At 46.6% G+C, this 27776-nt stretch overlaps 1 protein-coding gene across 9 annotated transcripts in view; it reads right to left on the minus strand.

The window, feature by feature from the left end:
* SNED1 (sushi, nidogen and EGF like domains 1) overlaps positions 1–27776 on the minus strand; it is a 233832-nt gene that overhangs the window by 109680 nt on the left and 96376 nt on the right. For 5 of the 9 annotated variants that reach the window (XM_063915762.1, XM_063915763.1, XM_063915768.1 and 2 more), the window contains exons 4-10: positions 24051–24213; positions 22608–22733; positions 22327–22440; positions 19326–19439; positions 18625–18738; positions 12492–12605; positions 5574–5687 (exon numbers count right to left, since the gene is read on the minus strand). In XM_063915762.1, the coding sequence (XP_063771832.1) occupies positions 5574–5687; positions 12492–12605; positions 18625–18738; positions 19326–19439; positions 22327–22440; positions 22608–22733; positions 24051–24213 (859 nt within the window). Of the gene's footprint in view, positions 1–5573; positions 5688–12491; positions 12606–18624; positions 18739–19325; positions 19440–22326; positions 22441–22607; positions 22734–24050; positions 24214–27776 lie in introns of those variants that run through there. The other 4 variants (XM_063915770.1, XM_063915765.1, XM_063915764.1 and 1 more) reach the window with 4 other exon arrangements.

Consider the following 27776-nt stretch of genomic DNA (forward strand, 5'->3'; position numbering starts at 1 on the left):
TTGGGTGAAACCATGTGCACTGCAGGGAGGGGGGGGGGCAGATATAACATGTGCATTGAGAGTTACATTTGAGTGGGATGTGTTCAAACTGAAATCTAAATTGCAGTGTAAAAATAAAGCAGCCATTATTTAGCCTGCGCAGAAACAACCCGCTGCAGTGCACATGGTTTTGCCCAACTGACTGCACGTCCCTGCATTAAGCATATATACTTTGGATGTTTCGGTGCTATGTCTTGAATCCTAAATCCTGACTTTAATGGATCATAAATGTCATAGGTTGACAGGAGAGTTTCTAGTTGAGTTGTAACCACCTTCTCAATAACCTTTCCAATAAAAGGAAGGATTGATACTGGCCTGTTATGCAGTCAGGGGGGTAAATTTACTAAGGTGGGAGATTTTTTTAGAACTGGTGATGTTGCCCATGGCAACCAATCAGATTCTACTTACCATTTATCTAGCTGCTTCTAGCAGATAATAGCTATAATCTGATTGGTTGCTATGGGCAACATCACCAGTTCTAAAAATCTCCCACCTTAGTAAATTTACCCCAGGGTCTAAATTAGATTTTTAAGATAAGAAGTGGTCTGACTATTGCTTCCTTTAGTGGTTCAAAAAAAATGCCTGTATGAAAAGAGCATTGAACTATTTTTGCAAATACAGGGCCGATTATTTCCACACACCCTAATAGAAGCTTGGTTGAGCTTGGTTAACTGATGATTAACTGAAGTTCACAGCTTGTAAACAATTTATAGAGTAGGTGACATTTTCCTATTGGTAGAAAAGATCTTGCTCACGGAACTACTGCGGTTTTGTGCAGCCTTCCATAGGTGTGTGAGTCCCTCCAATGAAACCGACTGATGACCCTTGGAATTAGCACCAGGAATGGCAATGCAGAACGGCAGGTCAGTTTGGACACTGACAAAGTTACCTATGGACTTTATACAGAAAAGTATAAAGAAACTGGAGGCAGTGCTCCACCTCTAATGCGTTTCTGTGTCAACTGACACTTATCAAAGGCTGCTCATTCAAATTGGAGGCAAATTCCCATCATTTACTGCTTTTTCTAGAAGGAAAGTGACTGGTTACAGCACATCTTATTTCCATGAAAATGAGACAATTTTTAGCATATCCCTGGAGAAATCAGGCAGTTTGCATTGAGCCATTAGAACATTCAGCATAAAATCACTTTACAGAATAGCTGGCACCCGGGCATGGCTCAGTCCCCTCAGGAGACCCCAGAGACCATAACAAAGAATGAAATGGAGTTGCAGAGTTTCAGGAGAATACACACAGACATTGAGAGGCCTCCAGTACAGAAATATTATTTTAGCTAAAAACATACCCCAACATTTTAGCCTCTACAACTCTATCACTTCTTTTTTTCACAAACATAGGGACTAGACTCAATGTACTATTTAACCCTAATAGAAACACAGAATTTTACGGCAGATAAGAACCACTTGGCCCATCTAGTCTGCCCCTTTTTTTTACCATATTTTTATCTCAAACCTTATTTGATCCTTATTTCTTTGTAATGTTATCCTTATGTCTATCCCATGCATGTTTAAATTGCTCTACTGTCTTAGTCTCTACCACCTCTGATGGGAGGCTATTCCACTTGTCCATTACTCTTTCTGTGAAGTAATTTTTCCTCAAATTTCCCCTGAACCTCCCCCCCCCCCCCCCCCCCCCTTTCCAGTCTCAGTGCATGTCCTCGTGTCCTATTGCTTTTCTTCATTTGGAGAATGTACCCCTCCTGGACTTTGTTAAAACCCTTGATATATTTGAAAGTTTCTATCATGTCTCCCCTTTCCCTTCTCCGCTCCATACTATACATATTGAGATTTCTTAGTCTTTCTGGGTATGTTTTGTGATGTAGGCCATGCACCATTTTAGTTGCCCTTCTTTGAACAGTCTCTAATGCATTCATATCCTTTTTAAGATATGGCCTCCAGAATTGAACACAGTATTATAGATTAGGCCGTACCAATGACCTATATCAGGCATGTCCAAACTGCGGCCCTCCAGCTGTTTAGAAACTACACATCCCAGCATGCCCTGACACAGCTTTAGCATTCTCTGACAGCAAAATTGTGTCAGGGCATGCTGGGATATGTAGTTTCACAACAGCTGGAGGGCCGCAGTTTGAACATGCCTGACCTATACAGTGGCATTATTACTTCTTTCTTTCTGCTGCTGATTCCTCTCCCAATGCAGCCAAGCATCTGACTAGCCTTCCTCATTGCCTTGTTACATTGCTTACCTGCTTTTAAGTCACCTGAAATAGTGACTCATAGATCCCTTTCCTCCTCAGTAATTTCCAGTATAGTGCCATTAATACTATATTTAGCCGTTGGATTTTTGAGACCCAAGTGCATAATTTTACGTTGTTTGGCATTAAACTGTAATTGTCACACTCTTGACCATTCTTCTAGTCTACCTAATATTTGTTCCCCGACAGTAGTGTTGTACTAAAATGGTATAATAATTAATGCTTATACTTAACATATGTAACATATACTAGGATTCATCAGTGTAACCAAACACTGGATGGTATGTATCACTCTCTCTGAGACAGAAAGACTATATACAGTATGGTAGGGTACTGGAGTTACGGAATACATAAATTGTACCAGCAGCCGGGCTCCCGGCTGTCATGATCCAGACAGCAGGATCCTGGCCACCAGTATGCCGGTAGTGGGGCGAGCTCTAAAAAGCCCCTTGCATACACGCTGGCTCTCTGCGCTCACCACAGGTTATATTCTCCCTCTATGGGTGTCGTGCATTTTACCACCTGTCGGGAATCCAGCGTGGGCATTGTGACCACTGGGATCCCGACAGGCGGTCTCGTGATTGCCTCCCAGAGTGATCCTTTGTCATTACTATACTGTGATACTGGACAGTGATGTCAAAATACCTCACAGCCCTATATATGGGGGGGGGGGGGATTAGCCAGGGGTGATTTGAATTGAACTTTCAGTTGTTTTCTTCTTGATTTTTTTCGGTCTTATATATTTCCCTGAAGTTGCGCTCTGATCAAGCCATACGGACTATTCTCCAAAAGCTGCGAGGGTCAATGCCCCAAACGCCAACGGTCATGCTGAGAAGTCTCGAGGATATTGTGCGTGTGGATACAATGAAAACATTGAACAAATATGACAACATTTTATACTACATCATCAGATTCATCAGTCATCCTGACGAACGAGTTCAGCTAGCCACCATCAGGCTGTACAGAGAGCTGGTAAAGAGATATTGTACGTTCCCACATAAATTATATCATAAAGGAGCACCTGCTATCACTGCTCATAACGCCGCATTGCAACAACAGTTATCTGAGGCCACAGATGTGGCCCTTCACTACTGCTGCCGCCTGCAAAACACATCGCTGCAATGCTGGGATCCAATGTATCATGCAAAGATATTTGAAAAGCTGTCAAGGAAACACCAATAAAAGTCCATATTGTTCCAGGCCATTAAAGGTCTTAAACTCTTTATGCCATCAGAGAAGCTGGTCCTGCTAATAAACAGCCTGAAAGACATCATACTGTGATTTAATTTGTCCGAGTCAGACGTCATGATACTAAGAGCAGATCTGCGCAAACCTGAGACACATCCATATGCAACTAAAACGGGCCAGCAGCGCAAAAGTGGCATTATGCAGGAAGTGGAGTTCATGGGGTAAGATGAGCAGTGCAAGGCCAACGCACATCTACTGTAACATCCATCCTGGCAAGCGGTGAGGAACGGCTGGTATTCATAATAATAATAATAAAAGTCTAAGAGGTCAATTCAATTAGGTGCGAGTATGTGCAGCCATACACCGTACTTACGGTACCACCGGACTTGTGGATTTTTGTTCACAGCCCCATAGGGCTCCATACAAAAATCCACAACTTCAGGGTGAGATCAGGCTGTGAGGGGGGCGTTTCTATGCCGTTGCAACAGCAATTTGCCTCCCTCGCTGCTAACTGAATTGACCTCTAAAGCTAAGAACTTGTTGTTTCATTGATTGTATGTGTGAAAACAAATATATTTTGCAGTTACATAGGCAGGGTCCATCTTAAACTGCTTAATGGCAGATGCCATCTAAGAATCTCATAACCAATGAAACAATGAAAACACAATACAATAGTTTGAAATTGGAATTTAAAATTGTTCATTTATTGAAACCTGTATAAAGAGGACATAGAAGAGAAATGGTGTCCTCATACATCTAGCCTCAATGAACTGTGCAGCGCAATACGCTATGCAGTGCAGGACGCCTGCCGTAAGTGAGCCACCAGGTTCTTAACTGCACACCAAGTGTTGCATATCAAATTAATCAGTACAGTTCCCTGGTGCATCCTAGTCACATCGAGTTGCGACTAATGTTAGCCATACATCAGGCGAACTTTCCTCAAACCATCCAACTGACCGACCGTCCAACGTTTCTGGACGTTTTTTAGCGTGTGGGAGAAAACGTCTGATAATCGTTTGCTCCCACACGCAGCCAGATTATCTTTCCAACCAGCCAAAAAGTTGGCTGGTTGGAAAGAAATCGTTATCATGTATGGCTAGCATAAGATGCATTTTCGAAACAAAAAAAACTCAAGATGCAAAAAGAACTCCAAAAGCTAGCAGAGTCTCATGTGACCTGTTGTACAGAGAGGGGCTGTTTGGCATGAATGCAGCAATGCTGTTTGGGGACACTTTTGTAGCAGGAAAGAGGGGATGGCAGATCACCATCAGACTATCGGGATCTACAATCCTACAGAGATCTCACAAAGGAGATATAGGTGACATAGAGAGTGCAGCATCAAATGGTTTCCCCCAACTCCTTCATACTATGCCTATTAACAAAGAGCCATCCAGCAGTCTCCTATTCACTTGTGATAAAAGTAGAGGGCATTCTAGATAATGTGCAGTCGCAGGGAATACAGTATGATGAAAAACTGGCTTCTGACAAATGATATCCCTGATCAGATAAGTTTCACAGGAGTCTGCCTAAGCTCCCGCAATGACAGGTGAGGTGGGAGGTGCTGTGGCTGGGCATACGCATCACCTCCCAAAGCGGCTATATTAGTGATGCTGTATGCTGTGCTGCTCAGAGCAGGGTAAGCTGTGTCTGCAATACTGATGGGACTGTCTCCTCTGTCCTAATGGGTGGTCCGCTCGCTGCACACCCAGATCTCCCAAGTGATTGGGCCTGCCCATCAGACCATCAACCCCGGATACAATACAATAATCAATTCTAGCCAATACTAGCACAGTTCATAAATATAAAATACTTTTGTTGATATTATTTATATGTTAGAAATTTACAAAAAAAAGTGTCATTAAGAAGTATGGATGGAAGACACCCAGAATAGTTCACATTGTACTCTAAATGTTATATTTGGACCCTCCCTCTATAATCTAGCACTGTGGGCTAGTAGTGAACTGATGCAAAACAATCAGACTAATTCGTCAAATCAGTCATCCAGTGGCAACTATGAACTCTATCTGTGCAAGTGGAAAGCCATGGGACAACCAGAAATAGATTAGCCCCCTGCAGATCAGGCAGTACATGGCCTTACTGTAATGCTGCTCACCTGACTCACAGTTCAACCCAGTAAATCCCCGAGAACATAGACAACTGTAGGCGTCACCCAGATCTTCACAGGTTGCCCCATTCATACAGGGAGCCGAGAAACAGGGTCTGATCTCTGGAAAAGATGAAGAAAAGGTGACAATACTTTAAATGGACACCTCAGAAGATGCCACAAAAAAAATAAGAATTTACTCACCGGTAATTCTATTTCTCGTAGTCCGTAGTGGATGCTGGGAACTCCGTAAGTACCATGGGGAATAGCGGCTCCGCAGGAGACTGGGCACAAAAGTAAAGCTTTAGGACTACCTGGTGTGCACTGGCTCCTCCCCCCATGACCCTCCTCCAAGCCTCAGTTAGGATACTGTGCCCGGACGAGCGTACACAATAAGGAAGGATTTATGAATCCCGGGTAAGACTCATACCAGCCACACCAATCACACCGTACAACTTGTGATCTGAACCCAGTTAACAGTATGATAACAAAGGAGCCTCTCTAAGGATGGCTCACTACAACAATAACCCGATTAGTTAACAGTAACTATGTACAAGTATTGCAGATAATCCGCACTTGGGATGGGCGCCCAGCATCCACTACGGACTACGAGAAATAGAATTACCGGTGAGTAAATTCTTATTTTCTCTGACGTCCTAGTGGATGCTGGGAACTCCGTAAGGACCATGGGGATTATACCAAAGCTCCCAAACGGGCGGGAGAGTGCGGATGACTCTGCAGCACCGAAAGAGAGAACTCCAGGTCCTCCTCAGCCAGGGTATCAAATTTGTAGAATTTTGCAAACGTGTTTGCCCCTGACCAAGTAGCTGCTCGGCAAAGTTGTAACGCCGAGACCCCTCGGGCAGCCGCCCAAGATGAGCCCACCTTCCTTGTGGAATGGGCTTTTACAGATTTTGGCTGCGGCAGGCCTGCCACAGAATGTGCAAGCTGAATTGTACTACAAATCCAACGAGCAATAGTCTGCTTAGAAGCAGGAGCACCCAGCTTGTTGGGTGCATACAGTATAAACAGCGAGTCAGATTTTCTGACTCCAGCCGTCCTGGAAACATATATTTTCAGGGCCCTGACTACGTCCAGTAACTTGGAGTCCTCCAAGTCCCTAGTAGCCGCAGGTACCACAATAGGCTGGTTCAGGTGAAACGCTGAAACCACCTTAGGGAGAAACTGAGGACGAGTCCTCAATTCTGCCCTATCCGTATGAAAAATCAGGTAAGGGCTTTTATAGGACAAAGCCGCCAATTCTGACACGCGCCTGTCTGAAGCCAGGGCCAACAGCATTACCACTTTTCATGTGAGATATTTTAAGTCCACAGTGGTAAGTGGTTCAAACCAATGTGATTTTAGGAACCCCAAAACCACATTGAGATCCCAGGGTGCCACTGGAGGCACAAAAGGAGGCTGTATATGCAGTACCCCCTTGACAAACGTCTGAACTTCAGGAACTGAAGCCAGTTCTTTCTGGAAGAAAATCGACAGGGCCGAAATTTGAACCTTAATGGACCCTAGTTTTAGGCCCATAGACAGTCCTGTTTGCAGGAAATGCAGGAAACGACCCAGTTGAAATTCCTCTGTAGGGGCCTTCCTGGCCTCGCACCACGCAACATATTTACGCCAAATACGGTGATAATGCTGTGCGGTTACATCCTTCCTGGCTTTGATCAGGGTAGGGATGACTTCATCCGGAATGCCTTTTTCCTTCAGGATCCGGCGTTCAACCGCCATGCCGTCAAACGCAGCCGCGGTAAGTCTTGGAACAGACAGGGTCCCTGCTGGAGCAGGTCCCTTCTTAGAGGTAGAGGCCATGGGTCCTCTGTGAGCATCTCTTGAAGTTCCGGGTACCAAGTCCTTCTTGGCCAATCCGGAGCCACGAGTATAGTTCTTATTCCTCTCCGTCTTATAATTCTCAGTACCTTGGGTATGAGAGGCAGAGGAGGGAACACATACGCTGACTGGTACACCCACGGTGTCACCAGAGCGTCCACCGCTATTGCCTGAGGGTCCCTTGACCTGGCGAAATACCGGTCTAGTTTTTTGTTGAGGCGGGACGCCATCATGTCCACCTTTGGTTTTTCCCAACGGTTTACAATCATGTGGAAGACTTCTGGATGAAGTCCCCACTCTCCCGGGTGGAGGTCGTGTCTGCTGAGGAAGTCTGCTTCCCAGTTGTCCACTCCCGGAATGAACACTGCTGACAGTGCTATCACATGATTTTCCGCCCAGCGAAGAATCCTTGCAGCTTCTGCCATTGCCCTCCTGCTTCTTGTGCCGCCCTGTCTGTTTACGTGGGCGACTGCCGTGATGTTGTCTGACTGGATCAACACCGGCTGACCCTGAAGCAGAGGTCTTGCTTGGCTTAGAGCATTGTAAATGGCCCTTAGTTCCAGGATATTTATGTGAAGTGACGTTTCCAGGCTTGACCACAAGCCCTGGAAATTTCTTCCCTGTGTGACTGCTCCCCAGCCTCTCAGGCTGGCATCCATGGTCACCAGGACCCAGTCCTGAATGCCGAATCTGCGGCCCTCTAGAAGATGAGCACTCTGCAACCACCACAGGAGAGACACCCTTGTCCTTGGGGACAGGGTTATCCGCTGATGCATGTGAAGATGCGATCCGGACCATTTGTCCAGCAGATCCCACTGAAATGTTCTTGCGTGGAATCTGCCGAATGGAATCGCTTCGTAGGAAGCCACCATTTTTCCCAGGACCCTTGTGCATTGATGCACTGAGACCCGGTCTGGTTTCAGGAGGTTTCTGACTAACTCGGATAACTCCCTGGCTTTCTCCTCCGGGAGAAACACCTTTTTCTGGACTGTGTCCAGAATCATCCCTAGGAACAGCAGACGTGTCATCGGAATCAGCTGTGATTTTGGGATATTTAGAATCCACCCGTGCTGCCGTAACACTACTTGAGATAGTGCTACTCCGACTACTAACCGTTCCTTGGATCTTGCCCTTATCAGGAGATCGTCCAAGTAAGGGATAATTAAGACGCCTTTTCTTCGAAGAAGTATCATCATTTCGGCCATTACCTTGGTAAAGACCCGGGGTGCCGTGGACAATCCAAACGGCAGCGTCTGAAACTGATAGTGACAGTTCTGTACCACAAACCTGAGGTACCCTTGGTGAGAAGGGTAAATTGGGACATGGAGGTAAGCATCCTTGATGTCCAGAGACACCATATAGTCCCCTTCTTCCAGGTTCGCGATCACTGCTCTGAGTGACTCCATCTTGAACTTGAACCTTTGTATGTAAGTGTTCAAGGATTTCAGATTTAAAATAGGTCTCACCGAGCCGTCCGGCTTCGGTACCACAAACAGCGTTGAATAATACCCCTTGCCCTGTTGCAGGAGGGGTACCTTGATTATCACCTGCTGAGAATACAGCTTGTGAATGGCCTCCAATACCGCCTCCCTGTCGGAGGGAGACGTCGGTAAAGCAGACTTTAGGAAACGGCGAGGGGGAGAGGTCTCGAATTCCAATTTGTACCCCTGAGATACCACCTGAAGGACCCAGGGGTCTACTTGCAAGTGAGCCCACTGCGCGCTGAAATTCTTGAGACGTGCCCCCACCGTGCCTAAGTCCGCTTGTAAAGCCCCAGCGTCATGCTGAGGACTTGGCAGAAGCGGGAGAGGGCTTCTGCTCCTGGGAATTGGCTGTCTGTTGCAGCCTTTTTCCCCTTCCTCTGCCCCGGGGCAGAAATGAGGAGCCTTTCGCTCGCTTGCCCTTATGGGGACGAAAGGACTGCGCCTGATAATACGGCGTCTTCTTATGTTGAGAGGCGACCTGGGGTAAAAATGTGGATTTTCCAGCCGTTGCCGTGGCCACCAGGTCTGAAAGACCTACCCCAAATAACTCCTCCCCTTTATAAGGCAATACTTCCATATGCCGTTTGGAATCCGCATCACCTGACCACTGTCGCGTCCATAACCCTCTTCTGGCAGAAATGGACAGCGCACTTACTCTTGATGCCAGTCAGCAAATATCCCGCTGTGCATCACGCATATATAGAAATGCATCTTTTAAATGCTCTATAGTCAGTAATATACTGTCCCTGTCTAGGGTATCAATATTTTCAGTCAGGGAATCCGACCAAGCCAACCCAGCACTGCACATCCAGGCTGAGGCGATTGCTGGTCGCAGTATAACACCAGTATGTGTGTAAATACATTTTAGGATACCCTCCTGCTTTCTATCAGCAGGATCCTTAAGGGCGGCAGTCTCAGGAGAGGGTAGAGCCACCTGTTTTGATAAGCGTGTGAGTGCTTTATCCACCCTAGGGGGTGTTTCCCAACGCGCCCTAATCTCTGGCGGGAAAGGATATAATGCCAATAATTTTTTAGAAATTATCAGTTTTTTATCGGGGGAAACCCACGCTTCATCACACACCTCATTTAATTCCTCAGATTCAGGAAAAACTACAGGTAGTTTTTTCTCACCGAACATAATACCCTTTTTAGTGGTACTGGTATTATCAGAAATATGTAAAACATTTTTCATTGCCTCAATCATGTAACGTGTGGCCCTATTGGAAGTCACGTTTGTCTCTTCCCCGTCGACACTGGAGTCAGTATCCGTGTCGACGTCTGTATCTACCATCTGAGGTAACGGGCGTTTTAGAGCCCCTGATGGCTTTTGAGACGCCTGGACAGGCACAAGCTGAGTAGCCGGCTGTCTCATGTCGTCAACTGTCTTTTGCAAAGAGCTGACACTGTCACGTAATTCCTTCCATAAGCTCATCCACTCAGGTGTCGACTCCCTAGGGGGTGACATCTCTATTATAGGCAATTGCTCCGCCTCCACATCATTTTCCTCCTCATACATGTCGACACAACGTACCGACACACAGCACACACACAGGGAATGCTCTGACAGAGGACAGGACCCCACTAGCCCTTTGGGGAGACAGAGGGAGAGTATGCCAGCACACACCAGAGCGCTATATATATACAGGGATAACCTTATATAAGTGTTTTTCCCCCTTATAGCTGCTATATTGTTAATATTACGCCAATTAGTGCCCCCCTCTCTTTTTTACCCTGTTTCTGTAGTGCAGGACTGCAGGGGAGAGTCAGGGAGACGTCCTTCCAGCGGAGCTGTGAGGGAAAATGGCGCCTGTGTGCTGAGGAGATAGGCTCCGCCCCCTTCTCGGCGGCCTTTTCTCCCGCTTTTATGTGGAATCTGGCAGGGGTTAAAATTCATCCATATAGCCCTGGGGGCTATATTTGATGTATTTTCGCCAGCCAAGGTGTTTTTATTGCTGCTCAGGGCGCCCCCCCCCCCCCCCTAGCGCCCTGCACCCTCAGTGACCGAAGTGTGAAGTGTGCTGAGGAGCAATGGCGCACAGCTGCAGTGCTGTGCGCTACCTTGGTGAAGACAGGATGTCTTCTGCCGCCGATTTTCCGGACCTCTTCTTGCTTCTGGCTCTGTAAGGGGGCCGGCGGCGCGGCTCTGGGACCGGACTCCGAGGCTGGGCCTGTGTTCGGTCCCTCTGGAGCTAATGGTGTCCAGTAGCCTAAGAAGCCCAATCCACTCTGCAAGCAGGTGAGTTCGCTTCTTCTCCCCTTAGTCCCTCGATGCAGTGAGCCTGTTGCCAGCAGGTCTCACTGAAAATAAAAAACCTAAAACTAAACTTTCACTACGAAGCTCAGGAGAGCCCCTAGTGTGCACCCTTCTCGGCCGGGCACAAAAATCTAACTGAGGCTTGGAGGAGGGTCATGGGGGGAGGAGCCAGTGCACACCAGGTAGTCCTAAAGCTTTACTTTTGTGCCCAGTCTCCTGCGGAGCCGCTTTCCCCATGGTCCTTACGGAGTTCCCAGCATCCACTAGGACATCAGAGAAATATGTAGTATTAAGCTCTATTCCCAGGAGTGATGCTCATTGTGGTACTTGTTGTATAGGGAGTGCGCTACTAGGCTTCCTCCATAATGCTCCATTAGATGGAACATTTACCTTTACCATGATGTTCGTCGTTCTTTTTTTATTTGCACTTGCGCGTTATCACATTGTCACTGCATTTGAGCACAGCAGTGGTACACACACATGTACTACGCAGCTATGCGTGGACACTGCTGAATACCTGAGTATCCTATGATCCTGCCTACATACATAACTGGCTGGTCCTCTGTGTGCTTTGAACCACCTCTGCTGTATGCTCTGTACCATCACTGCTGTCTGTGTAACAGACCTGTGAGCAAAGCTGTAGCATCACTGAGAACTATACTATGTACACAAAAGTGATTAAACATCCCCCCTGCACAAGCAAAATTGTGTGCTTCTGCAGCAGACACGTGTACATGAAGGTATAAAACAGGTAGAGGTGCACCGATTACATCATTTGCTAACGAAATGGCTAACGGGAAGGAGATAGCAGAGTTTGACTGGACTGGTATCAAGTTTGGTAAATTGGATGGACTGGCCAACTCAGAATCCAGATCTTAATCCCACTGAGAACCTCTGGCACAAATCGGAGCAATGGGTGCATTCTAGACCAACTCGACCTTCTTCAGTGTCACAGTTGGTCATTGTACTTAAGACGGAATGGCAAAACATACCGCCTGCTGCTGTCCAGGAAATTGTGGACAATTTGACAAAAAGGCAGTCTGCAGGATTAACTTCAAAGTATTGACATCAATAAAATTTTACTGATCTATTTGCTGTCAGTGTCCAATCACCTTTGTCTACATAGTGTACAATAAACACTAGATCATGGTTAAGTCTATCCGCCATCCATGTCTACCAAACTATTATCCACTGGTGTCTACTAATAACATTTAGTATACACATATTAACAGGGCTTATAATTGATCAATTGATGTCCCACGGCACTTTACCCATGTCGAAAGCATGTGTGAGGCAACTCCCATTTAAATGAATTGCCCCAAGATTCTTTCTATCTCAGATACTTACTGTTCTCACACTTTGGTCCAGTAAACCGTGATGTACAGGAGCACATGTAATTAATACCCATTTCCACACAACTTCCCCCATTCAAGCAAGGATCTGAGGAACAAGGTCTTATTTCTGGGAACAGAAAAAATAAGATTTTAAACCTACCGGTAAATCTTTTTCTCGTAGTCCGTAGAGGATGCTGGGGACTCCGTAAGGACCATGGGGATAGATGGGCTCCGCAGGAGACATGGGCACTTTAAGAAAGAACTTTAGGTATGGGTGTGCACTGGCTCCTCCCTCTATGCCCCTCCTCCAGACCTCAGTTAGAGAAACTGTGCCCAGAGGAGACGGACAGTACGAGGAAAGGATTTTTGTTAATCCAAGGGCAAGATTCATACCAGCCCACACCATTCACACCGTATAACTTGTGATATACTATCCAGTTAACAGTATGAAAACGACATAGCATCAGTCCAAGACCGATGAGACTATAACATAACCCTTATTTAAGCAATAACTATATACAAGCCTTGCAGAAGTAGTCCGCACTTGGGACGGGCGCCCAGCATCCTCTACGGACTACGAGAAAAAGATTTACCGGTAGGTTTAAAATCTTATTTTCTCTTACGTCCTAGAGGATGCTGGGGACTCCGTAAGGACCATGGGGATTATACCAAAGCTCCCAAACGGGCGGGAGAGTGCGGATGACTCTGCAGCACCGATTGAGCAAACAGGAGGTCCTCCTCAGCCAGGGTATCAAACTTATAGAATTTTGCAAAGGTGTTTGAACCCGACCAAGTAGCAGCTCGACACAGCTGTAGTGCCGAGACCCTCGGGCAGCCGCCCAAGAAGAGCCCACCTTCCTAGTGGAATGGGCCTTGACCGATTTTGGTAACAGCAATCCAGCCGTAGAATGAGCCTGCTGAATCGTGTTACAGATCCAGCGAGCAATAGTTTGCTTTGAAGCCAATAGTTTGCTTTGAAGCAGGAGCGCCAACCTTGTTGGCTGCATACAGGACAAACAGTGCTTCTGTTTTTCTGACTCTAGCCATTCTGGCCATGTAAATTTTCAAAGCCCTGACCACATCATGGGACTCGGAATCCCCCAAGTTTCGCGTAGCCACAGGCACCACAATAGGTTGGTTCATATGAAAAGATGACACCACCTTAGGCAGAAATTGAGGACGGGTCCGCAATTCCGCTCTATCCATATGGAAAACCAGATAGGGGCTTTTATGAGACAAAGCCGCCAATTCCGACACTCGCCTAGCTGAAGCCAAGGCTAACAACATGACCACCTTCCAAGTGAGATATTTTAACTCCACCGTTTCAAGTGGTTCAAACCAGTGCGACTTAAGGAAACTCAACACCACCTTAAGGTCCCAAGGCGCCACCGGAGGTACAAAAGGAGGCTGAATATGCAGCACTCCCTTCACAAAAGTCTGTACTTCTGGGAGAGAAGCTAATTCTTTCTGAAAGAAAATGGATAAGGCCGAAATCTGAACTTTAATGGAGCCTAATTTTAGGCCCATATTCACTCCAGTTTGTAGAAAGTGAAGGAAACGGCCCAGATGGAATTCTTCCATAGGAGCATTCCTGGCCTCACACCAAGAAACCAACTTTCGCCATATACGGTGATAATGTTTAGCTGTCACGTCCTTCCTAGCCTTTATCAGAGTAGGAATGATCTCATCCGGAATGCCCTTTTCCGCTAGGATCCGGCGTTCAACCGCCATGCCGTCAAACGCAGCCGCGGTAAGTCTTGGAACAGACAGGGCCCCTGTAGCAACAGGTCCTGCCTTAGAGGAAGAGGCCACGGATCGTCTGTGAGCATCTCCTGCAGATCCGGATACCAGGCCCTTCGCGGCCAATCTGGAACAATGAGAATTGTCTGTACTCCTCTTTTTCTTATTATTCTCAACACCTTTGGGATGAGAGGAAGAGGAGGAAACACATAAACCGACTGGAACACCCACGGTGTCACTAGGGCGTCCACAGCTACCGCCTGAGGGTCTCTTGACCTGGCGCAATACCTCTGCAGCTTTTTGTTGAGGTGGGACGCCATCATGTCTATCTGGGGCAGTCCCCACTGACTTGCAATCTGTGCGAAGACTTCCTGATGAAGTCCCCACTCTCCTGGATGCAGGTCGTGCCTGCTGAGGAAGTCTGCTTCCCAGTTGTCCACTCCCGGAATGAACACTGCTGACAGTGCGCTTACATGATTTTCCGCCCAGCGAAGTATCCTGGTGGCTTCTGCCATTGCCTCTCTGCTCCTTGTGCCGCGTTGGGGGTTTATATGAGCCGATGCAGTGATGTTGTCTGACTGAATCAGAACTGGTAGGTCGCGAAGTAAGGTCTCCGCTTGACGAAGGGCGTTGTATATGGCCCTCAGCTCCAGGACGTTGATGTGAAGACAAGCCTCCTGACTTGTCCAAAGTCCTTGGAAGTTTCTTACCTGTGTGACTACTCCGCAACCCCGGAGGCTCGCGTCCGTGGCCACCAGAACCCAGTCCTGAATGCCGAACCTGCGGCCCTCTAGAAGGTGAGCACTCTGTAGCCACCACAGGAGAGATACCCTGGCCCTGGGGGACAGGGTGATCATCCGATGAATCTGTAGATGTAGCCCGGACCACTTGTCCAGTAGGTCCAATTAAAAAGGTCCTCGCATGGAACCTGCCGAAGGGAATGGCCTCGTACGATGCCACCATCTTTCCCAGGACTCGCGTGCAGTGATGCACTGACACCTGTTTTGGCTTCAATAGGTTCCTGACCAGGGTCATGAGTTCCTGAGCCTTTTCTATCGGAAGATAAACCCTTTTCTGGTCCGTATCCAGAATCATGCCCAAGAAGGTCAGACGAGTCGTAGGAACCAACTGCGACTTCGGGATATTGAAAATCCATCCGTGTTGCTATAACACTTTCAGTGAAAGTGACACGTTGCTCAGCAACTGCTCTCTTGATCTTGCTTTTATGAGGAGATCGTCCAAGTACGGGATAATTGTGACACCCTGCTTGCGCAGGAGCACCATCATTTCCGTCATTACCTTGGTGAAAATCCTCGGGGCCGTGGAAAGCCCAAACGGCAACGTCTGAAATTGGTAATGACAATCCTGTACCGCAAATCTCAGGTACGCCTGATGAGGTGGATATATGGAAACATGAAGGTAAGCATCCTTTATGTCCTGGGATACCATAAACTCCCCCCCTTCCAGGCTGGCGATGACCGCTCTGAGCGATTTCATCTTGAATTTGAACCTTTTCAAGTATAGGTTCAGGGATTTTAAATTTAAAATGGGTCTGACCGAACCGTCCGGTTTCGGGACTACAAACAGGGTTGAGTAATATCCCCTCCCTTGTTGAAGTAGGGGAACCTTGACCACCACCTGTTGAAGATACAATTTGTGAATTGCATTTAAAACTAACTCCCTTTCTGGGGGAGAAGCCGGCAGGGACGATTTGAAAAACCAGCGAGGAGGCACCGCTTCGAATTCCAGCTTGTAACCCTGGGAAACAATTTCTATTGCCCAGGGATCCACCTGTGAGTGAACCCAGATGTGGCTGAAAAGTCGAAGACGTGCCCCCACTGGGGCGAACTCCCTTAGCGGAGCCCCAGCGTCATGCGGTGGATTTTGTAGAGGCCGGGGAGGACTTCTGTTCCTGGGAACTAGCTGTGTTGTGCAGCTTTTTCCCCCTGCCCTTACCTCTGGCCAGAAAGGACGCACCTCGTACTTTCTTGTTTCTCTGTGACCGAAAGGATTGCATTTGATAATGTGGCGCTTTCTTAGGCTGTGAGGGAATATAAGGCAAAAAATTGGATTTACCAGCTGTAGCTGTGGAGACCAGGTCCGAGAGACCTTCTCCAAACAATTCCTCACCCTTGTAAGGTAAAACCTCCAAGTGTCGTTTTGAGTCAGCATCACCTGTCCATTGTCGGGTCCATAGGACTCGTCTAGCAGAAATCGACATGGCGTTGACTCTAGAACTCAGTAAACAAATGTCTCTTTGAGCATCTCTCATATATAAGACAGCATCTTTTATATGTCCTAGGGTCAATAAGATAGTATCCTTATCCAGGGTCTCAATCTCCGCTGATAAGGTATCTGTCCACGCTGCTACAGCGCTACAAACCCAAGTCGACGCAATAGTCGGTCTGAGTAAAGTACCAGAATGTGTGTAAATGGACTTCAAAGTAACCTCCTGCTTGCGATCAGCAGGATCCCTTAGGGCAGCCGTATCTTGGGATGGCAGCGCTACCTTTTTGGATAAGCGTGTCAACGCTTTGTCCACCCTAGGGGAGGATTCCCACCGTATCCTGTCCTTTGCCGGGAAAGGATACGCCATAAGAATCCTTTTGGGAATCTGCAGTTTTTTCCCACCGTATCCTATCCTTTGCCGGGAAATGATACGCCATAAGAATCCTTTTGGGAATCTGCAGTTTTTTGTCTGGAGATTCCCACGCTTTTTCACACAACCCGTTCAGCTCATGAGAAGGGGAAAAGGTTACCTCAGGTTTCTTTCCCTTATACATGTGTACCCTCGTGTCAGGGACCGGGGGTTCCTCTGTGATATGCAAAACATCTTTTATTGCAATAATCATATATCGAATACATTTAGCCACTTTTGGCTGTAACTTTGCATCATCGTAGTCGACACTGGAGTCAGAATCTGTGTCGGTATCAGTGTCTACTGTTTGGGATAGTGGGCGTTTTTGAGACCCCAAAGGTCCCTGCGACATAGGGACAGACATGGGTTGACTCCCTGGCTGTTCCCTAGCCTCAGCTTTGTCTAATCTTTTGTGCAATAAATTCACATTAGCACTTAAAACATTCCACACATCCATCCAGTCAGGTGTCGGCGTTGTCGACGGAGACACCACATTCATTTGCTCCACCTCCTCCCTAGGAGAGCCTTCTACCTCAGACATGTCGACACACGCGTACCGACACACCACACACACAGGGAATCCTCTTATCTGAAGACAGTTCCCCCACAAGGCCCTTTGGAGAGACAGAGAGAGAGTATGCCAGCACACACCCAGCGCTAATGACCCAGGAAAAAACACAATATATTTACCCAGATAGCGCTGTAATCTGTATATTGCGCCAATTATGTGCCCCCCCCCCCCCCCCTTCTTTAAAACCCTCTTTCACAGTGGATAAGCAGGGGAGAGTCCGGGGAGCTTCCTCTCAGCGCTGTGCTGTGGAGAAAATGGCGCTGGTGAGTGCTGAGGAAGAAGCCCCGCCCCCTCGGCGGCGGACTTCTGTCCTGCTCAAATATCGAAAAAACCTGGCTGGGGCTCTTTATATATACAGTGCCCAGCTGTATATATACACATTTGCCAGAAAAGAGGTTTTATTGCTGCCCAGGGCGCCCCCCCTGCGCCCTGCACCCTTACAGTGACTGCCGTTTGTGTGTGCTGTGTGGGAGCAATGGCGCACAGCTTTACTGCTGTGCGTTACCTCAGTGAAGATCTGAAGTCTTCTGCCGCCTCTGAAGTCTTCTTTCTTCTCATACTCACCCGGCTTCTATCTTCCGGCTCTGCGAGGAGGACGGCAGCGCGGCTCTGTGACGGACGGCGAGGGTGAGACCTGCGTACCGATCAATCTGGAGCTAATGGTGTCCGGTAGCCTAAGAAGCAGAGCCTTGAAACTCACAGAAGTAAGTCTGCTTCTCTCTCCTCAGTCTCTCGATGCAGGGAGTCTGTTGCCAGCAGTGCTCCCTGAAATAAAAAACCTAACAAATATACTTTCTTTCAGGAAACTCAGGAGAGCTCCCTGTAATGCACCCAGTCTCCTCTGGGCACAGTAGTAAACTGAGGTCTGGAGGAGGGGCATAGAGGGAGGAGCCAGTGCACACCTATACCTAAAGTTCTTTCTTAAAGTGCCCATGTCTCCTGCGGAGCCCGTCTATCCCCATGGTCCTTACGGAGTCCCCAGCATCCTCTAGGATGTAAGAGAAATAAGTGTTTTAAACCCAAACATGAGAGAGAGAGAGAGAGAGAGAGAGAGAGAGAGAGAGAGAGAGAGAGAGAGAGGTGCTCTTATTGTTAGGGTCTTTCAAACATACTGTGAGAGCACCACACTGACCCAGTGTAAGCAGCATTCTAATTTACACAAATACAATCAGCAGAATGTAATGTCTGTATAGTCACCTGTTTCACAATGAGCTCCAGTGAATGGTAACGTGCACAGACAGCGGTACGTACTCCCGAGATCCTCACACATTCCTCCATTCATACAAGGAGAAGAAGAGCACGGTCTGATCTCTGAAAATAAAGCTGTAGAAATGACTAATGTGTTCCTATGTTCCTCACAGATCATATAACTATGGTCACAATACTAAATGGAGCATTACCCATATCCAGTGGCTGAGTTACCTACACTATATGCCACTAAGAGTGAAGCCCATACGACAGCATGCATAAAGTGAGAGCACAGAGTATATTTTCATACACATATAAATGCAGTACATATTCTTGGATCTGTGGATCACCTACTACAGATGTAATGTTAATAGATTGACTGTTCCTCCACTAAGAGGCTTTGTAATGTAAATGATGATGGCGTTAGATATAGAAAGCCTCTTATTAGAGCACTCACTGTTTCAGACAGCGGGAGAGCCATGCGGTTTTTAACTCACTGGGAACTGGTGACATGAGTGTGCACTTTTACACACTTACTGTATACGACAGCTAAACATTACAAGACATAAATATGATATATTGCGTGGATGACAAATACATTCTACCTAAATGTTTAGTTGCCTTCAGATTATGGCTTATTGGATCCCACCAGCCACCTGCTTTCAGTAACCTTTAATGATTTCCCCGATGTAGTGGTTGATGCTCCTTACCTGTCTCACAGCTTTGCCCCGTGTATCTGGGATGACACTGGCACACGGCAATCCCATTATTAACATGGCAAACCCCTCCATTCCAGCAGGTCTTATCAGTGCAGGGCGATACCTCTAGGATAAACAGGACACGCAGGGACTAAACTGCCATAAATCCCTTTAATGTCAGAGACACATGGAAAGCTCCAATGCATCAGAGCCTGCACAAGTGGCAGAACATCATACAACAGTTAGCTTTGTCTGACAGGACAGCAAAACATTGGGCAGGGTTACCTCACCTTTGCAGAGGGGTGGTATTCAGTATGCCGGCTGTTTGGGATCCTGGCACTCAGTATACCGGCGCCAGAATCCCGACACCCGGCATACCGACAACTGTTCTCCCTCTTGGGGGTCCACGACCCCACTGGAGGGAGAATAAATAGTGTGGCGCGCATAGCCCGCCACCGTGCCCGCTGCGTGGCGAGCGCAACAAGTCCACAAGGGGCTCATTTGCGCTTGCCCAGCTGCTGGCATGCCAGCGGTCAGGATCCCGGCGCCGGTATGCTGGGCGCCGGGAGCCAGGCCGCCGGCATAACATACTACACCCTTTGCAGAGTATCTCCTCCAAATCCATTCTCCATTTACTTTATCACAATAACAATGCTACTCAGACATTACTGGTTTGTTTTTTTTTCCTGCAGAAAAATATTAAAATACATCCCCAGCAACCAGGTGGTATCTAATATATCCTATCCTTACATGAGCAGATTACGGATACGGAGCAATGACACTCTTCTGTAATTTTACCACACTCCCTGGAATGAAATATGGCAACACTTTATATGTGGAGCTCTTTGCATGTTGCTAGTTTTATTCATCACCCTTGCATAACCTAAAACTATGAACAGGGAAAACTACCTCGCCCCAACTTAACAATGGGCATTATTTGAAAAAAAAAAATAAATAAAATTGCTGCAGTGCGCACATTTCTGCAACTACAACTACTGGTGCACTGCGAGCACACACTCACTCCAATCTTTACCATGTTCTGCACAGATACTGTACTGCAATGCTTTCAACTTTGTCAAAAATGTCTTATAAAAACTAATATCACCTTCAAGGGTTGCATCTTTTTTTATTTTACTTTTAGAACAGAGGAGTCAGCCTATAGTATCTACTAATAAATAGTTCATTACCTGCTTTACAAGGGGCTCATCCTTCTAATAGACATTCCACACCCTCCAATCCACATACAGCTTCTCTATCACTACCTCAATCCTCTCAGCCACCTCACTCTTAACCCCCTTCATGACTATTCTCTAAGCTTCCTCTCAGTCCTCCTCAGCATCATCGCTGTCCACCCATCATACTCTTCCCTACATACAACCCCTATTAACATGGACCTTCATCGCCTACTCCATCCTGTCCCTCGTATCATCACCCTGATCTCATTATCTCCCCTATATCATTATAATTATAAGTAACCTACCCCCTCCACAAATGTATCATTCATCACTTCATCCTTGCTAACTAACCCAATCCTCAGTAATATTTACCACCACTTGTTGTATTATCATTGTTTCTAATAGTCAATCCTCCCTCTTTAACGTGTCATCCTACCACAAGTTCCCTCATTCTTTACTTAACATTTCTCACAATCAACACCATGGAGCCACAGCAAATTATGTGCGTCTTCCGAAACAGGTGCAACAGTGTCAAAATGAGCACAGAGCATAAAATGAGAAGAAACGGTATGAGTTTGACATCAATGCACTTCACTGTTTCATAGATGTCGCCTTTTCAACTAAAACTTTCAATACATAGACAGCACCTGATACCATACTTTTCCTGTTTCCTCCTACTATTTTGCTAGCGAATTTGGTTGTTTTTGATTGCTTTAACTTAGGAAACGCTACAACATTCTCACCATGGAAGTTGAAAGCCCTGGATCTATGATGATTCGTTATGTGCAATGTCATATGTGACCAATATGTGGCCATTCTGTGTACGGTCTGTATGAGGTCAGATATGACCAATATGTGGCCATTCTGTGAACAGTCAGTGTGGGATCAGATCTGACCAATATGTGTCCATACTGTGTACGGTCTGTATGAGGTCAGATATGACCAATATGTGTCCATTTGTGTGTAGTATATATGGGGTCAGATATGACCAATATGTGTCCATTCTGTGTACAGTCAGTGTGGGATCAGATATGACCAATATGTGTCCATACTGTGTACGGTCTGTATGAGGTCAGATATGACCAATATGTGTCCATTTGTGTATAGTCTATAATGTGTCCATACTGTGTACGGTCTGTATGAGGTCAGATATGACCAATATGTGTCCATTCATGTATAGTCTATATGGGGTCAGATATGACCAATATGTGTCCATTCTGTGTACAGTCAGTGTGGGATCAGATCTGACCAATAAGTGTCCATACTGTGTACAGTCTGTATGAGGTCAGATATGACCAATATGTGTCCATTTGTGTATAGTCTATATGGGGTCAGATATGACCAATATGTGTCCATTCTGTGTACAGTCAGTGTGGGATCAGATCTGACCAATATGTGTCCATACTGTGTACGGTCTGTATGAGGTCAGATATGACCAATATGTGTCCATTTGTGTATAATCTATATGGGGTCAGATATGACCAATATGTGTCCATTCTGTGTACAGTCAGTGTGGGATCAGATCTGACCAATGTGCCAATATGTATCCATACTGTGTACGGTCTGTATGAGGTTGGATATGACCAATATGTGTCCATTCGTGTATAGTCTATATGGGGTCAGATATGACCAATATGTGGCCATTCTGTGTACGGTCAGAATGGAATCAGAGTACATCATTCAGTGATTTCACAGAACATGCTGTATAAACTGCCTAATTCAATATGTAAATATTAAGAAGAAATGAAAATTAAAACACTGAATTATACACACAAAATGATAACAGAAGGACAAAATACATTTTACTATCCTTAATTGTGAACCTGACCTGAAATTACCTGTCTCACACAATGTCCCGGTAAACTCTGGCACACACAAACAAGAGAAGGAGCCGGGTTTGTCCACACAAGAACCACCGTTCTGACAGGGCTGAGAGTAACACCTTCCCATGTCTGGAAGGCATACGGGACAGATTTAGAAGGATTTTTAGAGATAATAAATGTTTGTTTTGTATTATTATAATCTAGTTTGTCCTAAAAGGTATTGCAGTTATTCTGCAGTGAGGTCCCAGAGGACGTTACAGCAGTAATTATGGAGAAATAATGTAGAATTACGTTACCAATGTGACAATGCTTTCCAGTGAAGCCACTAAGACAAGAACACGTGTAGGAAGGATTCCCGGTGACACAGTCGTCAATACAGCGGCCACCATTGCGGCAGGGGCGCAGGGTCCAGCACACAGAGGCTGCAACACATTTTATTTTAGTCTCACAGGGTGCGAATATTAAAAACACATAACGAACATCAATGCATCTTATATTACCTGCATATGAATTATTTTCAGAGTTTCCTATATAATTATGTTCATTGCATGTTTCCTATTAAATACTTTGTGATAATATCCAAAGTGAATCATCGAAATGTTTTCTTATTACTGTTATTATCATTTTTTTTACTGCCTTCTGGTTAAAAAAAAGAAGCAGCTATCTCTATTTTCTAAACCTGAGATGGAAATTACAGTTTACATACATTAATACCATTCAATCTCCCCTCGACTATTACTAAAGCAGTGTTTTGCAGACTATACTCATTTTAATTTTCACTGAAACAATGTTGTAATTGTAACACTCAAAAAACAACGAAACTGTTTGTGCTGTAGAGAAGCCGTTTAAGTTTGAATGATGTTTTATAAACCCAATTGTGGATTATTTTTATTTATTTGAGTGGACATTTCCAAAAGCTTTATCGAATGTCTCAATTCTACAACACTGTTCGTGGAGAAAATGAGCACTTTGCCACTCATATGTATGTATGTTTTCCAGTGAATTCAACGTTAAATATTTGGAGACTGATGTTTGGTTCCCTGGCACGTGCTGAAGTCAATATTTACTTGTTGGCAGATTCCAGAATTCCCAACAATAGAACACAACATTCTATGTCAGTGGGCAGTAATGTGTTACCCAGATGTGCAGGACTTTTAAGGATTAGTACCATTTTAAGACATAGGCACATGGCCCTCTGTCTAGAAATTGAAGTCCTCAGACCCTGCTATGACTATTTAAATATGATCTCATTTCTTTTTGGCTGTCTTATATCGCTGATCTTTATATTAGTGCTTGGCTAATTGGTGTAATGGTATTTTCTGTTTTAATCTTAGAGTTTTGTGGCTCACCACTCTTCTGCACACAACACCACCATCCGTTCTCTTCAACACACGTCACCACCATCCGCTCTCTTCTACATGTCACCGCCATCCGCTCTCTTCTACACACATCACCATCATCCGCTCTCTTCTACACACATCACCACCATCCGCTCTCTACACGTGTCACCACCATCCACATTCTTCTACACACTTCATCACCATCCGCTCTCTTCTACACATCACCACCATCCACTCTCGGTTACAAATGTCACTACCATACGCTCTCTTCTAATCACGTCTCCATCTCTGCTATACGCATCATCTTCATCCTCTCTTCTATACACTCCTTCACTGTTTTCTCATCAGCACCATCTCTTCTGAATATAGTTCTGCACAGAAGTGTAGGTTACCACGTACTTGCATTACTGCATCCCCCAACTTGCACATGGTTGTTGTCAATTCGGAAAACCCAGCGTCCGGGAATTCCTACGTTAGTGGTGTTTGCAATTCCTGCAATGTCATCTGTACGAGAGCCTGGTATATTAAAGTACCTCCAACCATCTCCTGCATTAAAGCCAGCCTGGGAGACAAAGGGAAGAGCGTTATTACCATTACAATCATGACACCATGAAAACGTGTAATATAGTAGACAGTATGTACCATACATTGGGGCAGATGTATTACCCTGGAGAAGGGATAAAGAAGTGATTAAGCAGTGACAAGTGCTAGGTGATAACGCACCAGCCAGTCATTTTGGATTTGAAAAAATAGGATTTTACTTACCGGTAAATCTATTTCTCGTAGTCCGTAGAGGATGCTGGGGACTCCGTAAGGACCATGGGGAATAGACGGGCTCCGCAGGAGATAGGGCACTTTAAGAAAGCTTTGGATTATGGGTGTGCACTGGCTCCTCCCTCTATGTCCCTCCTCCAGACCTCAGTTAGAGAAACTGTGCCCAGAGGATATGAACAGTACGAGGAAAGGATTTATGTAACCTAAGGGCGAGATTCATACCAGCCACACCAATCACACTGTATAACTTGTGATAAACTACCCAGTTAACAGTATGAACAAGTAACATAGCCTCGGTTCAAGACCGACCAACTATAACGTAACCCTTATGTAAGCAATAACTATATACAAGTCTTGCAGAAGAAGTCCGCACTTGGGACGGACGCCAGCATCCTCTACGGACTACGAGAAATAGATTTACCGGTAAGTAAAATCCTATTTTCTCTAACGTCCTAGAGGATGCTGGGGACTCCGTAAGGACCATGGGGATTATACCAAAGCTCCCAAACGGGCGGGAGAATGCGGATGACTCTGCAGCACCGATTGAGCAAACAGGAGGTCCTCCTCAGCCAGGGTATCAAACTTATAGAACTTTGCAAAGGTGTTTGACCCCGACCAAGTAGCAGCTCGGCACAGTTGTAGTGCCGAGACCCCTCGGGCAGCCGCCCAAGAAGAGCCCACCTTCCTTGTGGAATGGGCCTTAACCGATTTAGGCAATGGCAATCCTGCCGTAGAATGCGCCTGCTGAATCGTGTTACAGATCCAGCGAGCAATAGTCTGCTTTGAAGCAGGAGCGCCAACCTTGTTGGCCGCATACAGAACAAACAGAGCTTCAGTCTTCCTGATCCACGTGAAAAATCAGGTATGGGCTTTTATATGATAAAGCCGCTAATTCCGAAACACGCCTTGCAGAAGCTAAAGCCAACAACATGACCACTTTCCAAGTGAGGTATTTCAACTCCACTGTTTTGAGTGGTTCAAACCAAGGTGACTTGAGGAAACTTAATACCACGTTAAGATCCCAAGGTGCCACCGGAGGTACAAAGGGAGGCCGAATATGCAGCACTCCCTTCACAAAAGTCTGTACTTCAGGAAGAGAAGCCAATTCTCTTTGAAAGAAAATGGATAAGGCCGAAATTTGGACCTTTATGGACCCTAATTTTAGGCCCAAATTCACTCCCGTTTGAAGGAAGTGAAGCAGACGGCCCAAATGGAACTCGCTACTACGGAGGAGTTCCATTTGGGCCGTCTGCTTCACTTCCTTCTGGCCTCACACCAAGGAACATATTTCCGCCATATACGGTGATTGTGTTTCGATGTCACATCCTTCCTAGCCTTGATCAGGGTAGGAATGACCTCCTCCGGAATCCCTTTTTCAGCTAGGATCCGGCGTTCAACCGCCATGCCGTCAAACACAGCCGCGGTAAGTCTTGGAACAGACAGGGCCCCTGCTGCAGCAGGCCCTGCCTTAGAGGAAGAGGCCACGGATCTTCTGTGAGCAACTCTTGCAGATCCGGATACCAAGTCCTCCTTGGCCAATCTGGAACAATGAGAATTGTTCTGACCCTTCTAAGTCTTATTAATCTCAACACCTTGGGTATGAGAGGCAGAGGAGGAAACACATAGACCGATCTGAACACCCATGGTGTCACCAGAGCGTCTACCGCTACCGCCTGAGGGTCTCTTGACCTGGCGCAATACCTCTTTAGCTTTTTGTTGAGACGGGACGCTATCATGTCTATTTGAGGCAGTCCCCACCGATCCACGATCTGTGTGAAGACTTCTTGATGAAGTCCCCACTCTCCCGGATGCAGGTCGTGCCTGATGAGGAAGTCCGCCTCCCAGTTGTCCAACCCCGGGATGAACACTGCTGATAGTGCGCTTACATGGCCTTCCGCCCAGCGCAGAATCCTGGTCGCCTCTGCCATGGCCACTCTGCTCCTTGTGCCGCCTTGGCGGTTTACATGAGCCACTGCCGTGATATTGTCCTACTGAATCAGAACCGGTTTGTTCTGAAGCCACTCCTCCACCTGGCGTAGGGCGTTGTAAATGGCCCTTAACTCCAGGACATTGATGTGGAGACAAGTCTCTAGGCTTGACCAGAGACCTTGGAAATTTCTTCAAAGTGCGACAGCCCCCCAACCTCGGAGGCTCGCGTCCGTGGTCACCAGGATCCAGTCCTGAATGCCGAACCTGCGACCCTCTAGGAGGTGAGCACTGTGCAGCCACCACAGGAGAGATACCCTGGCCCTGGGAGACAGGGTGATCCGTTTCTGCATATGTAGATGGGACCTGGACCATTTGTCTAATAGGTCCCATTGGAAAGTCCTCGCATGGAACCTGCCGAAGGGGATGGCCTCGTATGAAGCCACCATCTTCCCCAGAACCTTTGTGCAATGATGCACCAAAACCTTTTTCGGCTTTAAAAGGTTCCTGACCAGGGCTATGAGCTCCTGAGCCTTCTCCACCGGCAGAAAAACTCTTTTTTGGTCTGTGTCTAGAATCAGGCCCAAAAAGGTCAGACGCGTTGCAGGTACTAGCTGAGATTTCGGTAAATTGAGAATCCAGCCGTGCATCTGCAACGTCTTCACGGACAGATACACGCTGTCCAGCAACTTCTCCCGAGATCTCGCCTTTGTAAGGAGATCGTCCAAGTAAGGGATAATTGTGACTCCCTGCTTGCGCAGGAGCACCATCATTTCCGCCATTACCTTGGTGAAGACTCTCGGGGCCGTGGAAAGACCAAACAGCAACGTCTGAAATTGGTAGTGACAATCCTGTACTGCAAACCTCAGAAACGCCTGGTGAGGGGGGAAAATCGGAACATGAAGGTACGCATCCTTTATGTCCAGGGACACCATCCAATCCCCTCCCTCCAGGCTGGCGATGACCATTCTGATTGATTCCATTTTGAACTTGAACCTCTTCAAGTACAGGTTCAGGGATTTTAGATTTAGAATGGGTCTGACCGAACCGTCCGGTTTCGGTACCACAAACAGGGATGAATAATAACCCTTTCCTTGCTGGAGATGAGGAACCTTGATTATCACCTGTTGAATGTACAATTTGTGAATTGCCGTTAACACTAGCTCCCTCTCTGACGGGGAAGCCGGCAGAGCCGATTTGAAAAACCGGCGAGGGGGCATGTCTTCGAATTCCAGTCTGTATCCTTGGGAAACAATCTCTATTGCCCAGGGATCCACCTGTGATTGAACCCAGACGTGGCTGAAAAGACGAAGACGTGCCCCCACTTGATCTGACCCCCCCCGGAAAGCCCCAGCGTCATGCTGTGGACTTTGCGGAAGTAGGGGAGGACTTCTGCTCCTGGGAACTAGCTGAGTGCAGCTTTTT

Source organism: Pseudophryne corroboree, chromosome 4, assembly GCF_028390025.1.
Source record: "Pseudophryne corroboree isolate aPseCor3 chromosome 4, aPseCor3.hap2, whole genome shotgun sequence".
Taxonomy (NCBI): domain Eukaryota; kingdom Metazoa; phylum Chordata; class Amphibia; order Anura; family Myobatrachidae; genus Pseudophryne; species Pseudophryne corroboree.